General features: G+C 42.8%; 1 protein-coding gene across 1 annotated transcript; it reads left to right on the forward strand.

Annotated features, from left to right (window-relative positions):
- Window positions 1-738: 738 nt before the first annotated feature.
- LOC142483519 (uncharacterized) lies at window positions 739-15,890 on the forward strand (the record flags this gene model as incomplete). Its single annotated transcript, XM_075583520.1, has 6 exons — window positions 739-1,288; window positions 2,352-2,447; window positions 5,516-5,614; window positions 7,958-8,099; window positions 9,194-9,372; window positions 9,789-15,890. Coding segments are annotated over exons 3-6 (6,438 nt in total), but the record flags the coding sequence as incomplete, so codon positions are not given.
- Between the last annotated feature and the right edge of the window lie 5 nt (window positions 15,891-15,895).

A 15,895-nucleotide genomic window follows, 5' to 3' on the forward strand; every position in this document is an offset into this window, starting at 1 on the left:
TAGTATTAAATCAGAATGTTAACACCATTTACAGGGGAAGAGATGGCAGGGAGGTGTGGGTGAGATCAGGTGTGTATGTCTGGCTACAGACTTAGGGGCGATCCCCAGCAGCAGGAAGGAGTAGATAGAGGGTGTGAATAGAGGATTTGTGTGGGTGTTTTTTTATTGAGGTGCAATGAAGGTGTTGGGAGAAAGGTGTATAAATGGTCCACATTTCTTCAACATTTCAAGAGTGAACATTTTAAAATTGTAATTTACGTTTCTTATCCAGCTGATGTTACAATGTGCTGTTTAAAGCAACCCCCCCCCCCCCTCCAACCCCGTCCCTCCCATTTTTGTAATTGAATTTTTTTTTTACAGAATTCATTCCCTGGACTATTCTCAGCTGTGGGGAATCCGCTCCTCACTTCCCTCCCATGCCCAAGATTTTTGCCCTTTTTATGTGCTGGTAAAGTGAAAGGCAAATCCAAGATGGCTGCCGGAGTCATCCAACAGGAACCTGCAATGTCATGGTCTGACGTCAGTCCAGCTTCCTTTTGGCCCATGGGAGTAAGCCTTGGATGGCAGCCATATTGATTTCCCAATAGGGATCAGAAACACCAGCACATAAAAAAGAATCTCAGGAGACGGGGGATCGCCGGAGATAAAAATAGGATGGTTTAGCTCAAGGAGACCCCCCAGGAGACCCCTCAGGAGATCCCTCAGGAGACCCCACAGGAGATCCCTTTGGAGACCCCTCAGGAGATCCCTCAGGAGACCCTTCAGTTTCAAATTTGTCAAAAAAAAAAAAGAAAAGATTAAAATATGAGTAGGATGGATGTAATGTTAAATGGATAACACACACTTCCTCATGCACACACACGTTCTCACAAACACATTACACTGTACAAACTTTGCCTTTTTTTGTATTTGCATAAAGAAAATAACTGACACACAACTTTCTGTGAAGAAGCTTTACAACAGAATAATGTGTGTTACAATAAACCAGCACATAAAAAAATACCCCTTGTGAGCACATTCACACGTCTCAGACAGGCCTGCCTCTCGCCATTATCTCTTAGCATACAATGCTTCCTCTGCAGCCAGGGATTCTGGGAAACGACATGCAAATGAGCCCACACAGTGTGTCACGTTTTGCTAAACCAGAAATGTAATGTGCCAGAGTTCTGAAGTTAGTGATATTTATTTTTACCTAATACATTCTTAGAACATCCATTTCATTTTTCTAGATTCCAACAGACCATTGAAATCAGAGGAGCCTGATGGGGATGTGGAAGAAGACGACACTGTGAGTGATCGTACAGTATGTGTACTTTGCTGTAACAATATGTGACTTTTTAGTCAACTGATATTTCATGTGCTCCAATAATATCATGAAACATTACACAAATGTAGCTCCTTTTAGCAGAAGTTGGCTTGATGTAGCAGCCGTTAAGGATCTAAGTATACATACTTTTCTGAAACCATAAGCTAAAATAGAAGCAGCCATATACACCTTGCCTTGTTTTCCTATCTTAGGTTTAAGATATTACACTTGTTGTTTAAATTTATTTATTTATAAAAATGTTTTACCAGGAAGAAATACACTGAGAGTTACCTCTCGTTTTCAAGTATGTCCTGGGCATATAGTTAAGGTGACAAATAATACATGGTTACAAATACAGTTACATAAGTGAGCAGGGTATACATTATATACAAGACATCGCATGCAAAGTTAAAGATAATATATATTATAGGCGTATGTAAGGCCTCGCTCAGACAGGCCGCGTAGCGACGTGTGCGTGCTTACGTGCGCGTGCTTACGTGCGCGCACACGATCGTCACTCTTTGAGTCTAGTGGATGGCAGTTGTCACACTAGAAACTGCTTGTGGCGGCAAACTACAGTGTTGACGCTGCGACATTTTGCCGCCACAACCCAAATTGAAATTTGGAGCTGCAGTCGCGTCACGTGAGCTGGTTCAGCCAATAAAGGCGAACCAGCTCACGTGACGTGTTCGTTATGCCCCTGCCACGCCCCCAAATGCCGCGACCCAACTCCTACTGTTTGAGCACAGATCGCTGGGCTGCAGGAGCGCGCGGCGGAGGCGCGCACGCAAGCGCGTGGACGTAGCAGCCTGTCTGAGCGAGGCCTTACAGTTACAGCTATATGCATCTGATCGCCCCAGTGAAAAGACAGACTAGTTCCATAACCTCTGTTCAATTAATGTAACCATGTATTGTTATAACTCTGTGTCCAGGACGTACTTGAAAACGAGAGGTAACTCTCAATGTATTACTTCCTGGTAAAACATTTTATAAATAAATATAATAAACTGAACATAAATAATTCAGTATTTCTTCTTCTTTGCAGACTATTGACGGGGAGATAGAACACGTACGACCAAGACCACAAGGATCATCACCAGTGTATGAATATGCTATAAATGAATATTATATTGATCAAGAGGTAAGACCAAAAATAGTTAAAAACTGCATATAGCAGAATTTACTTCGATATATATTTAAAGCAGCAGTCCAAGCTGCCGTGTCTCCGCCCCCCCCCCCCCCTTTAATATGTGCATCAATACAATCCAAACAATGACACGTAATTAGTAAGTTGCCGATTTATCCGTTCCCCTGTGATCGATCGTCGACAAATTTCGGCTCGGGGGTTCACTAAATGGCTGTCAGTGCAGCAGAAGAGGACCAAAGATGCAAAGTTTTGTGGGGAAGATAATATGACCAGGCAGTCACTAGATACAATTGGTTCACTGCTAGAGAGAGAGCAGCGCTCAAAAAGGGGTGTGTGCCAGAGCCTGTTTCAGAAGAGGAAGGGGATGTGACTTTGTAAAGGTTTGCTATAGAAACAAAAAATGCTTGTTGCATTATAATACATTAAAAATGTCATTCAGAGTTTAAAAAAAAGTGTTTTCTCATAGTACAGAACTAATTATTTACAAAAAACACTCATCTAGGATATTGCTTGAAAAAGATGCATATTTATATTCTCAGTTACCTGTGATGTTACCTGGTTTACTTTTTCCTAACTTCAGTAACAATGTTGATGTTCTTTTGACCACATGCCTGTTCCCTCGCCCGAACATGTCAATGCCAATTGAGTGTTATAAATAACACAATGTCAGAGTTGCCGTTCCAATGTTTCCTAGTGGCTATTTTTCTGTTGTGTAATGCAGCAGTGCGCAAACTGGGGGGCGCAAGATTATGTAGGGGGGGCGCGGGCTGCGTGCGGGGAAACCTGGGGGCGGGGCCAGAAGCTCCGTGCTGAGGCTACTTCCAGTTCCCTGCTGTGTCTGCCTGCAGAGGGGGCGGGGCCTTGCTGCGGGGCCTTCCCTGCACACAGACAAGCCCTCCTCCTCCTGTCTGTTACCCGCCCGTTTTCAGCAGCACATGGGGGGATCTGAGCAGGCTTAGTTACTCCCTCCACCCACCAGGTGTGTGTGTGGGGTTGTGTGGGTGTGGGTGTGGGGGCGGGGGGGGGTTGTGTGTGTGTGTGGGTGGGGGGATTGTGTGTGTGTGTGTGTGGGGGGGGGGAGGTTGAGTGTGTGTGGGGGGAGGGGTTGTGTGTGTGTGTGGGGGGGGTTGTGTGTGTGTGTGGAGGGGTGTTGTGTGTGTGTGGGGGGGAGGGGTTGTGTGTGTGTGCGTGTGTGTGTGTGTGTGTGTGTGTGTGTGTGTGTGTGTGTGTGTGTGTGTGTGTGTGTGTGTGTGTGTGGTTGAGTGTGTGTGGGGTTGAGTGTGTGTGTGGGGTTGAGTGTGTGTGTGGGGGGGTTGAGTGTGTGTGGTTGAGTGGTTGAGTGTGTGTGGGGGGTTGAGTGTGTGTGTGGGATTGAGTGGTTGAGTGTGTGTGTGTGGGGGGAGGGTTGTGTGTATGTGGGGTGTGTGTGGGGAGGGGTTGAGTGTGTGGGGGGGTTGAGTGTGTGCGGGGTTGTGTGTGTGTTTGGGGGGGGGGTTGAGTGTGTGTGTGTGTGTGTGGGGGGGGGGTTGAGTGTGTGTGTGTGTGGGGGGGTTTTGTGTGTGTGGGGTTGTGTGTGTGTGCGAGGTTGTGTGTGTGTGGGGTTGTGGGGGGGTTGTGTGTGTGTGGGGGGGGGGGGTTGAGTGTGTATGTTTGTGGGGGGGGGTTGAGTATGTGTGTGGGGGGGGGTTGAGTGTGTGTGTGTGGGGGGGGTTGAGTGTGTGTGTGTGGGGGGGAGTTGAGTGTGTGTGTGGGGTTGAGTGTGTGTGTGGGGTTGAATGTGTGTGTGTAGGGGGGGTGAGTGTGTGTGTGTGGGGGGGGGTTGTGTGTATGTGTGTGTGGGGGGGGGTGGCTGAGTGTGTGTGGTGATTGATTGATTGTGTGTGTGCTGTGTGTGTTGTCTGATTGTGTGTGGGTGTGTGGCTGTTGTGATTGAGTGTTGGTTGTGTGTGTTGTGATTGTATGTGTGTGGGGGTGTTGTGATTGAATGCAGCTTTGCACAAACTGGGGGGGGGGGGCGCAAGATTATTTAGGCGGGGCGCGTGCGGCAAAATCTGGGTGCGCAGATGAAAAATATGTGCGCGGGCGGCCAAGATGATGTGCGCGGGCGGGCAGCCAAAGATGTGCACGGGCGGCCGAACAGAATAGTGCAGGTGGCGGCCACGTGATGCGGAGGTTTGGGGGAGGAGCACGCGCGAGCGCTTTGATGTCAAACACCCCACCTTCCGGTGTTTGCCCTGCAATAGCGCTGTGTTCCTGCTCTCCTCCGCTGGGAACCTGCTTCGCTGCGATCCTCTGCAAGTGTGAGGGTCGGCTGCCACTGTATCAATCACACTATGAATGTACAGAAATAATGAAAAAAAAGTGATAACACTTCCCCGCTCGTGCTTGCAAAATTATGCAGGACACTCTGTGCTCACGCTTGGAGAGTTGGTGATGTCACCGCTCTCAGCGGCAGCGTGGACGCAGCCTAATTTTGCAAGAGCGAGCTGTTGAAGTATGTAAGTATTTAGACTGCGCTTATAGTGCTGGCGACGCGTCGTCGCCCGAAAACAAATGCATTGTTGCCGCCGCGTGCGCTTATAGTAAGCGCGACGAGGCAACGCGATTTTTTGAAGCCGTCAATATTTGATTTTTCAGGGGCTGTCGCCTCATGTGACAGCCCCTGAACCAATCAATGGCCTGGTCGCCCGCGCCGCCACCACGTGAAATACAACATTTGCTAGCGGCGACGGGTGACGTCATGCGTCTCCGTCGCGGGCACTTTACGCGTGGCCTTAGATATATTTGTATTTACATTGTATACCGTTTAATAAAGGTTTTTATTTCCATGTGATTTTGATTACATCAGGCAGGGGGGGCCCGAGAAATTTCATGGATAAAAAGGGGGGCTCGGCATAAAAAGTTTGCTCACCCTTGGTGTAATGTATGGTATTTTTATATTTTGATAGTGCTGGCTGGCTTCTGATGTCTTATATGTGTGAAAAATAAATTAGGTTCTCAGTGTAAAATGTGGAAATATTATTTTTATTATTACAGTATATTATTATTTTCTCCTACTACAGGATAGTTCACCATATGAAGACTCAGAGTATTCAAGCTGTTTAAGGAGGCCTTCTTTTAAACGAGCCTCACATCCCTATGCAAAAATGAGTGGTTCAGAAGTGAGTACAAAATATTCCATTACTATTGAGCACATTTTCTTCTATTCCGTAAGGATTATTTTAAAAAAAGTTTGCTATGATGCTGCTCCTTAACGAATATAGTTTGCTCCAGCTGGTAGAGTTCTTGATTGCTAAGAGAAAAGGAAAATTGACATACAGTATGTCACGGTAGACCAGACTTTTACCAGGAATCGCCAGCACAAAGCAGAATGGGAGAATGAAATAAATGATAGTTTATTCTGGCCAGAGCCACCAGGGAGCAACACAATACAAAGGCAAGGCAATAACGCACCACAAGCTCAGGGTACAGGGGACTCCTAGCTCGCTGTGTGGTGGGTGCTGCCGAAGCGAACATACCCTCGTTTTCTCCATCTTGATCCGCCCGTACTTCAGTAACAAGGCGTGACCGCCTGAGGGTCCGCAGTGCCCACACCAGGTAGTCTCTAAACACCGAGACTACACAAGAACTACTGTAGAGCGGTGAGCAGCGTCAGCTTTTATACTTTCCCGGGCTCCATTTGAAACATGGAAGACTGGGTGCTGACAAATTAGGAGCAAGGTGGGTGGAGGACAATGCTCTATCTTTGGAATAAGCACTCTGCCAGCAGGCGGGCACGTCCCACCCAACTCGCTTAACTCTCCACCTGGCCAGCCCTCTGGCTCATTGGTTGCCCATCACTCAGGCATTTTTTGCTTGCCCAGACACACAATGAGTCACACAGACAAGTGCATTTACACATGTAGCAAGACTTACTGTTCTCGGTGCCAGCTTCCCAGGAGATTAACGGGGTTCCATGCTTCTGAATGGGATCCTGCAGCATTAATCCTTTTGGAGCATCTGCTGGGAGAGAATACCAGTACTGACCTTTGAGATGCCGTGTCCCCGCAGTGCTGAAGGTAAGATGTAGGGTTTTGCAACCCCTGGATGATTTAGATGCCTTTATATGGGTCTCTACATCATGACGGGGATCCTATATGGCCATTTTTGGTCATCAGCATCAGCAAGTGGGCTGGACAGGAGAAATAACATTGTCCAGCCTTCTTGATTATGTGGATCAAGGTTGCGCAAACTGGGGGACACGTGAAATTTTCTGTTGGGGTGCGACGGTTACAGAGGCCCCGTGCTTCCCCCGAAGGCATTTAAAGTAAATGCCGGGGATCGCGCGAGCCTTCTGTAACTTCACTTATCTTGGCTTCCAGCGACGCATCGCCAAATGATGCTGCGGGGTCACGTGATGTTGCGTTGGGAACAGCAGTCTCTCTCCGTGTGTAGTCACTTCCTGTCTTTTAAAACTCCATGTGCAATCAGGAGTTCAGCCTGCTCAGTTAGTTTGCAGCTGCTCTTGGCTTCTCTAGGGAGATTAACTCTCTGTACGCTGGAAAGTCCAGCCCTATTCCAGCACATAGAGACAGTGATTGTATTACACTTAATATTACATATCATTTGCAAATATGCACCATAGATAACAACTAATCTCGGCCATCTGACATCAAAATCACATTTATTTGCTGCTGTCAGTGGCGGATTTCCCATAAGGCCTGATAGGCTCAGGCCTAAGGCCTAAAATTTGGGAGCGGCACACGCGATCGAAAAGTGCTGATCACGCACGTGCACGAGCGGCTGGCAAGCGGCAATCGCACATGCACGGCCGGCAAGCGCCGATCACACATGCGTTGGCGGCAATGTGATGTCACACGCCATCGCGTTCACATGGCAATGGGACGGAGCAGCGCTGGAGGATGAGGGTGGCACCAGATAAGTGCCTAAGGGCGGCATTTTTTTAAAATCCGCCACTGGCTACAGTGTTTTGTGGGAAAATGACTTCTAGTAATACTTTATACATAGGCCATAAAAACCCTTCAATTTGCTATTGGTCTTTTGCCTTATTGTATTGTGTTTTTTTATAAGTGCACTGTATCATAGAGTAAATCCATTTCATTTTCTGTTGGCTATTGTATCACCAACAGAAAACAGTTTTTATAACTGTCCGTCTCTTTATTTCTACCCTGTAGTTGTGATTCATGGAATTAAAAAGGTTTTAACCACGTAATCCTCTACCCCTGAAGTTGTTGCAGTGGTTATTGTGACTCCACATTAAATACCATCATTTTGAATGCTTTTAAGATGTCTTTGAGGTTTTTGCAGAATTTGTGTACTTCCATCCCACAGGTAGCAAAACTTCCACAATAGCATTAGATATTCTAACAGCGACTCTCACTGATACATCTGGGAAACTGGTATTGTGGCAGTAACACGTAATGTCAGTACATGGTGCTGATTGTATTGCAATTTGTATTTTTAGCATATAACTTATTGATAATGCGCTGTTTCTGTGTATGTAGGAACCGATGGAGGTGAACTTGAACACTGAACCAATGGCATGTGCCAGCGGATTTAGAATAGTTGGCGGAGGGAAAGAAGGAATAACTGTAACCGAAGTTTTAAAGGAATCTCCAGATTCGCAAATATTCTGCATAAAAGAAGGTACAGTCCCTGAGGACCAGTGTCAGTCAGTACTTATTTTCTTTTTCAGTATTCTGGAGGAAGCCATCTTTGATTTGTGCTGACTGGAAGGTCAGAGTGCATGTATATACACTGGAGGGTCAGAGTGCATGTATATTCACAGGAAGGTCAGAGTGCATTTATATACACTGGAAGATCAGAGTGCATGTATATTCACAGGAAGGTCAGAGTGCATGTACATACACTGGAAGGTTAGAGTGCATGTATATTCACTGGAAGGTCAGAGTGCATGTATATTCACAGGAAGGTCAGAGTGCATGTATATACACTGGAAGGTCAGAGTGCATGTATATACACTGGAAGGTCAGAGTGCATGTATATACACTGGAAGGTCAGAGTGCATGTTTATACACTGGAAGGTCAGAGAACATGTATATTCACAGGAAGGTCAGAGTGCATTTATATACACTGGAAGGTCAGAGTGCATGTACATACACTGGAAGGTCAGAGTGCATGTATATACACTGGAAGGTCAGAGTGCATGTATATACACTGGAAAGTCAGAGTGCATGTATATTCACTGGAAAGTCAGAGTGCATGTATATACACTGGAAGGTCACAGTGCATGTATATACACTGGAAGGTCAGAGTGCATGTACAGTATATTCACTGGAAGGTCAGAGTGCATGTATATTCACAGGAAGGTCAGAGTGCATGTATATACACTGGAAGCTCAGAGTGCATGTATATACACTGGAAGGTCAGTGTGCATGTACTGTATATTGATGCTGCTCTTTCTGGTTACTGTGTCTTGTGAGACAAAGCTGTTAATTTCTTGCCACCTTCAGCTGATTGATATGTTATACAGCAAACTCAGTTATCGGAATCATTTTAAAATTTTTGTGAGTATAAAAAACGTGTTGCTCTTTTTGTCTTGGGAAATAATTGTTATTGTTTTTATATAATAAAAATGCAGTTTTTTTAAGAGTGATGATTTACATTTTATTTCTCAAAATATGTTTTTGGGACAACAGATAATTACAAAGGCAAGCGTAACATTTACAAAAATACACCCTATGTAATTAATAATGCTTCTTAAACTCACTGTCTTGTAGGTGACCAACTTTTAAGTGCTACAATATTTTTTGACAATATCACATATGAGGATGCGCTTAAGATTTTGCAGCATTCGGAGTCGTGCAAGGTACAGTTTCATCTGAAACGCAAGTTTGGAAAAGACGAAAGAGAAAAAATGCAATCCGTCATACAATTCAAGAAAGAAAAACAGATGCAGGTATACAATCTCTATATAAATATATATGTATATGCATGAAAAATATATCCCCCCCGCCCCCTTTTTCAACATGATTTTTTTAATTAGTTTTGTTTCACATGATTACAATAAACGTTAGAATGATAACATCTTTAGAAATTGACTTGCATGGTTTATCCATGTGCTGCAGAAAGCTTATACAGGTCACTATTGATAGATAAGTGCGAGTATAAATGGTCATTTATAATGTATAAATGCTTTAAAACATTTGATGTAATCTGCAACTGTCATTATCTAAATTAAGACCAATTACACGAAAAAAAAGCTAATATAATTGCTTAACATTACAGGCCTAGCTGTGAAATGGTTTCATTTAAGTTATTTAAGTCCTACAGTAGTTACAATTATTTACTAGGCATACATGTTTGCACTTACAGGGGAAAGATATCAAATACACGTCCTACGGTGATGCAGTTGCCACTTCTGAAAAAATTGAAGTTGACCAAACCGTAAAAAAACGGGAGCATAAAAAGAAGCGGTCGAAAAAAGAAAGGCTCTCCTGGCCCAAGTTTCAGTCTATTAAAAATACAACATTTCTAGGTCACAGAAGGTCACGGAGCACATCAGAGACAAATGAAGATGAAACCCCAGAGACTTCGTCAAAACTGACTGAGGCTCACTTCCAGGAAGGAGAAATCTATACAGAACAGAAAAAGGAGGCTCAATATCAACGAGAATTTCCTGGAAAAGGGATGGAACTCCACAGTAGGAAAGTGACAGATGGAGAGCACATCGCAGAGATAGAACACAAAAAGGTTTCTGAACCGCACAGAAGATCAAAAGAGAAAAGAAGCTTAGACAGCAGTATAAACGTACGTGTTGATCACCACGGCATGCCTAAAAGCCAGCTCAAGAAAGGACTGTCTTTCAACTCTTCCATTTCTTCAGGTAAAGGGCCTGGGAAGGCTGCAGAATGGCAAGATGACAAACGAGATGATTTAAGTACATTTTCAGTTATTAAAGAGAAGTGTCCTGAAGTGGAAGTTATCATAGTAAAGGAGAAAAACCTGCCATCACCATGCACAGTATCACCAATCCCCAAAAAAGATCGAATAACAACCGCGCATAACGTTGAGACCACTGTGTCTGAAATCCCAGCGCTCACACCCCAGATATCTCAAACACAGCTGAGCACAACAGAAGTGCAGATTAGGCAACTACCGCAGCATCTTTACCACGATACCATTGCGCAAGGTCAACAACAAGTGTACGATGATACTGCAAGTCTCACACAACAAGAAACAGAAGGTGGAAAACATACAAAGACAAAGCTAACAAAGGCAACGTTTGAAATTGCCCATCCCTCTCATAAAGAAGTAAGAACAAAACCCAAACAGCTTCATTCTGAAGATCATGATATTAATGTGGAAATCCCACATGCCGGAAGAAAAGGTGCAAGGGAAAGTCGAGCAGAGGGGGCAGATTGGAGCCTGAATATTGACGCACACCCTTCCACAGGAATTAACACAACACAAGTCAGAATTTCAGAGGCAGAACAAGGAAGTACAAGTTTTAAACCTCCAAAAAGAATTGATGATGCTGTTGCTGTAATTGAACCACAAATTAAAACATCAGAACGAGATAGAGAAATTGAAAGAGGTAGCAGGGAAGATAATAATGAGATGGACTGGGAGTCAGCTCTAGAAGCTGAAGATTATGAGTGGAAATTTAAAATACCTGTACTGCAAATGCCATCATTTGGCATCTCGGAACAGGAAGAATCAGATATTAAAGCCATAGATCTTCCAGTTGAACAAAAGCCTCCAGAGCAACAGCCGCAGGTGTCAGGGTGGAAATTCCAAATGCCAATTATCAAAATGCCCAAATTACCAAGACTACACAAGAAATTAGTCAAGTCTGAAGACGAGGACCAACCTAGTGCGATCACTGTAAATATTGATGCTAAAAGACCTGATATAACATATTTTCAGAGGAAGGATTCTGTAGTAAAGGTTGACGCTCCAATATCAACAGGAGTGCATGTAGAAGTAGACCATTCACTGAAGACTAAAATGGAGAAAGCAGACTTTGAAAGACCTGGAATGCAAATATTTATTCCAGAAATCCAGGTACCCGCTGTGGGGTTGTCTACCGCAGTAGATAAAACAATTAATGTAGCTAAAACATCAGGGGCAGAAGAAAAACAAAGAATTCTTTCTATGTTTGATGAAAATACTTTACTGACATGTGACAGTCTAATACTTCAATCAGACTTACCTGTGTCAGACCTGAATCTCCCTACCTCAGACACAGAGAAGCGTCAAACTAAAACGTTTGATATTTCCATACTAAAGAGAACAGAAATTGTAAACATCCCAGCAGAATCTACTCAATCAGAAGTGGAAGTATCAACCATTGACATGATTTCCCCAGATCAGATTTTAGCTGACAAAGCTGTCCTGGATGGAGAAGACAAAGACAAAACAAAACTGACATTGGAATATGAAACAAAATATACAGACATTGATGCTGGAAGCAAGGAGGGTGTAATGAGGATGCCAAAATTCAAAATGCCTTCTTTTAGTTCATTCACGAGAAAAGGAACAGGCAGTGCCGAAGAAAAGGATGGTATCAAAAATCTAAGAGAATCCTCCTATGCAACAGCAGCAGATATTGAGATCAAAGATCTAGACAGTGAAAACATTGAGAGTAGCACTGAACCAAACGTAGAGGGTGAAGAAAGCATATTCAAAAAAACTAAAATGAAAATACCAAAAGTTGGAGTATCACTCCCCCAATTTAAGGGACATAAAGGTCACTACAGTGTGTCCAAAGCCGCGCTAAGTCTAACCAGTGATGAATCAAATGAGGATCAAAATCAGCTGACGTTCCCTTCAGCTATAAATGATATTGAAGAAGATCAAGAAGTCCACGTGTCTGTTACATATTTTGATGGTGACCGTGAGTTGAAAGTTCCTGGCACAAAAGAATGTGAAGTATCCAGTGAAGTTCTTCTAAACACAGCCAGTATGACAGTCCAAAGGGGCACAACAAGCAAGATTGACTTTCCTCATTTTCAAATGCCAAAACTGCGTGTGGCAGCATTAGGCGACAGCAAAATAGATACAGAAGAAGAGCTGGAACAAACCACAGTGAATATTCATTCTTCAGCATCAGCAGTAGATGTAAATGCAGATGATATGACTCTTGATGCTCCATTAGTAGAAACTATCAGTAATGAAACTAATGTAGATTCTTCAGGTTATAAAATCAAAATGCCATCAAGTAAAATGCCCACGTGGAGCATATCGGACAAAAGGACTGATATTGGTTTCCCATCAGTGGATACTTTATCAAGAAGAGATCAGAGTAGAAGTGAAGTTGGCACAAGAGAGTTAGAAATTGAGGGTTCGGAAAGCACTGAAATTGAAGAAAAAGAGTCAGAGAAGCAGAGCAGTTCTTTTAAAATGCCAACTTTTAAATTACCTTCATTTGGTTTTATTGGGTCAAAAGTGAAAACAAGCCATCCTGTTGGTGAACCAAGTGAGCAGAGACAGAAGGATGCTCTTGCAGATCTGGAAATTAAGATGCCCATTACAAGTGTAGCTGGTGAAACAACTGAAAAAAAAAACAAAAAAACAAAGGGCAAAATAAAAAAGTCTAAGAAAAAGTCAGTCGATTTGGAGAAATCTCCCATCAAGATGAACATCCCAGAGATGACGATAAAAGAAACACAACTAAAGCATGCAGAGTTTTTCATTGCACAGAAGGAGACTATTAGTTTAGATGATTTCAATGCGGAGGTTTCTTCTGCCGTATCCGCTATGAGCAAAGAGCAAGAAAAGACAGAAGGCATGGAGGGACATGTTACAAAGGTCAACATACCGAGTGGTTATGAAGTTGGGAAAATTCAAGATCTGATTACCACTGAAATTAAAATCCCATCCAGTGACGAGTTGAATTATATATATATTTCACAAACAGCAACCAATGTGATTCAAGACAACGCAGAAGTGGCAGAAATCACTGTTCATTTTCCTCATTTCCTACTGCCAAATATATCTGCTGTGATGCCTGAAAAGAAGGAGGATGGTACAGGTGAGGTCATTGAAAGAAATACAGTAGACATTTCGTCTTCAAATGTGGCAGGAAATGCAGAAGCAGCTCCATTTACAAATGAGACTTCAGCAGTAGAAAATAGGACTGAAACCTCTGGGAAAGGAAAGGAATCATCAGGTTGGAAAATCCAAATGCCATCAATTAAAATGCCTACATTTCATAAATCAGACAAAAAGACTGATATTAATGTTTCATCTTTAGACACAGCAATGTCTAAAAAAGTGAGCATTGTGGAGAATAAAGAAAAGGAGCTGAACACGGAAAGTGAATTCATCTCTGGAGAAAGTGACCAGGGGAAACACGAAAGTCCATTCAAACTGCCATCCTTGAAACTCCCTTCACTTAGTCTTGTTGGAACAAAAGGAAAAACAAGTCAGGTTGTTGATGAAGCAAGTACGGGAAACCAGCAGGTCTTACTCCAAGCAACAGAGATTGATACTGAAATCGCTGAGATAATCAAAGGAAAGACGGAGAAAAAAGTAACAAAGACCAAAAAAAAGAAATCAATAACTGAAATGAAAAGTGATGAGGTCGACATACATGTCACCAAATTGGAAGGTGATATGTGTTTAATTAAACAAGATGGTTCAGGGACTGATATTCCGTCTGCAAATGCTGATATCACGGTTGAAAAAGAAAAGTCAGGAGTCACTGTTATAAAGGGCATGCTTCCAAAGGTCAAGATGCCTAAATTAGAGTTATTCACACCATTTAGTACAGATTCAAAGCTTGATATGGAAGTCAGTGTACAAAAACCTGATACTGCTTTTCCTCCGTATGGTTCTTTTGAGTGTGGGGGAGACATTCAAATGGACAGACAGGTCCTATCAGTGGATAAATCAATGGAGGTAAAAGTTTTTGACACAAAGGAAAGTAATATGTCAACAGAGGTTATTAGAAAAACAGATCATGCAATGCTGCCTGCCCAATATATCAACATTCAATTCCCCCACTTTCAGATGCCAAAAATTGGTGTTATTGCCCATGACACCAAGCAGATTGAAGTAGGCAAAAGAAGCAAAGTGGAAATTCCCTTTTCACAGCTAGCAGTGGACACTGACATTGATGACATATCTGTTGAAGGAGAAGTCGAGAAGAGGAAGCCTAAAACTTTTGAGAAAATGGGAGAATCTTCAGGTTTTACAATTCAGATGCCAGCTATCAATGTACCTAAACTCACACAATCTGATGGGAGTGTTTCATCAGCAGTCTTTCAATTGGAAAAAGATACTAGTAATCTTGGGATCAAAGAAAGGACATTGGAGATTAAAGGAGGTGTAGGTGCAGGAGAAAGAGAACTGGAGAAGCAAGAAAGTTCTTTCAAATTGCCAGCCTTTACACTTCCCACATTTGGTTGGACTGAAACAAATAAAAAACCATGTCAGGATATTGTTGAAATAGGAGAAGAAAATGACTTAGCTCTAAAAGGAGCAGCCGAATTAGAAAGCAGAATTGAATACCCCGACTTCCAAACGAGAAAGCTTGATCTCATGGTACCTGAGTATGAGGATGAAGGTGCTGATATAAATCTTGAGAGAGAGAAACTGGTTATTCCAGTTCCACCTTTACCCATAAGTACAGAAGATTCTGTAGTTAACATTGAAACATCAGAGATGGATGTAATTGATGACTCTTCTAATGAACAAAGAAAAGATTCCTCAGGTTGGAAAATTCCAATCCCGACTTTCAAAATGCCTACATTTAGCAAAATTGACAAAAGAGGGGAAAAGCCTAAAACTAGTGCACAGTCCGTGGATATTACATTTCCTCCTGGTAAGAGTAATGTTGATGAAACAACTTTAGAGACTGAGAATGTAATACGCACCACAGTAGATGAAAATGAACCTGAGAAGCAGGAAAGTTCTTTAAAACTGAAAACCTTTAAGATGCCTCTGTTTGGTCGCATCAGAATGAAGCAAGAAGCAAGCCAAGATACTGGTATTGTAAGGGAAGCAACACATGAAAAAACTCCCCCAGCTCTATATGTAAATGGATCAATCACAGATACCAATGCTGAAACTTCAGAAATGAAAGGTAAAAAAACAAAGAGTAAACAGAAAAAGCATAGGACAAAGCAGGAAAAACACATTTCAAAATCTGAAAGCCAAGAAGTAAGCATAACCACATTACAGAAGGGAGAGATAGAAATACCTATTTCAGAAAAAGAAATGATACATATCGCTGATGTAGAAGTTGAGATTCCGGTTACAGATGCTGATATTGAGAAAAAGAAGACGAAAGGCATGAAGGGTCATATGCCAAAGGTAAAAATTCCTAAATTAGCATTTTCTACACCTTTTACTAAGGATGCAAAGGTGAAAATACCTGACTGTACTCTTCCTGACCAGAATCTGATTGTTCAAAGTGGTGAGAATAAATATGAGTTGTTTCCGGATGGCACTATCGAAGAGGACAAACACGATGA

This window comes from Ascaphus truei, unplaced genomic scaffold (assembly GCF_040206685.1).
Source record: "Ascaphus truei isolate aAscTru1 unplaced genomic scaffold, aAscTru1.hap1 HAP1_SCAFFOLD_3314, whole genome shotgun sequence".
Taxonomy (NCBI): Eukaryota; Metazoa; Chordata; class Amphibia; order Anura; family Ascaphidae; genus Ascaphus; species Ascaphus truei.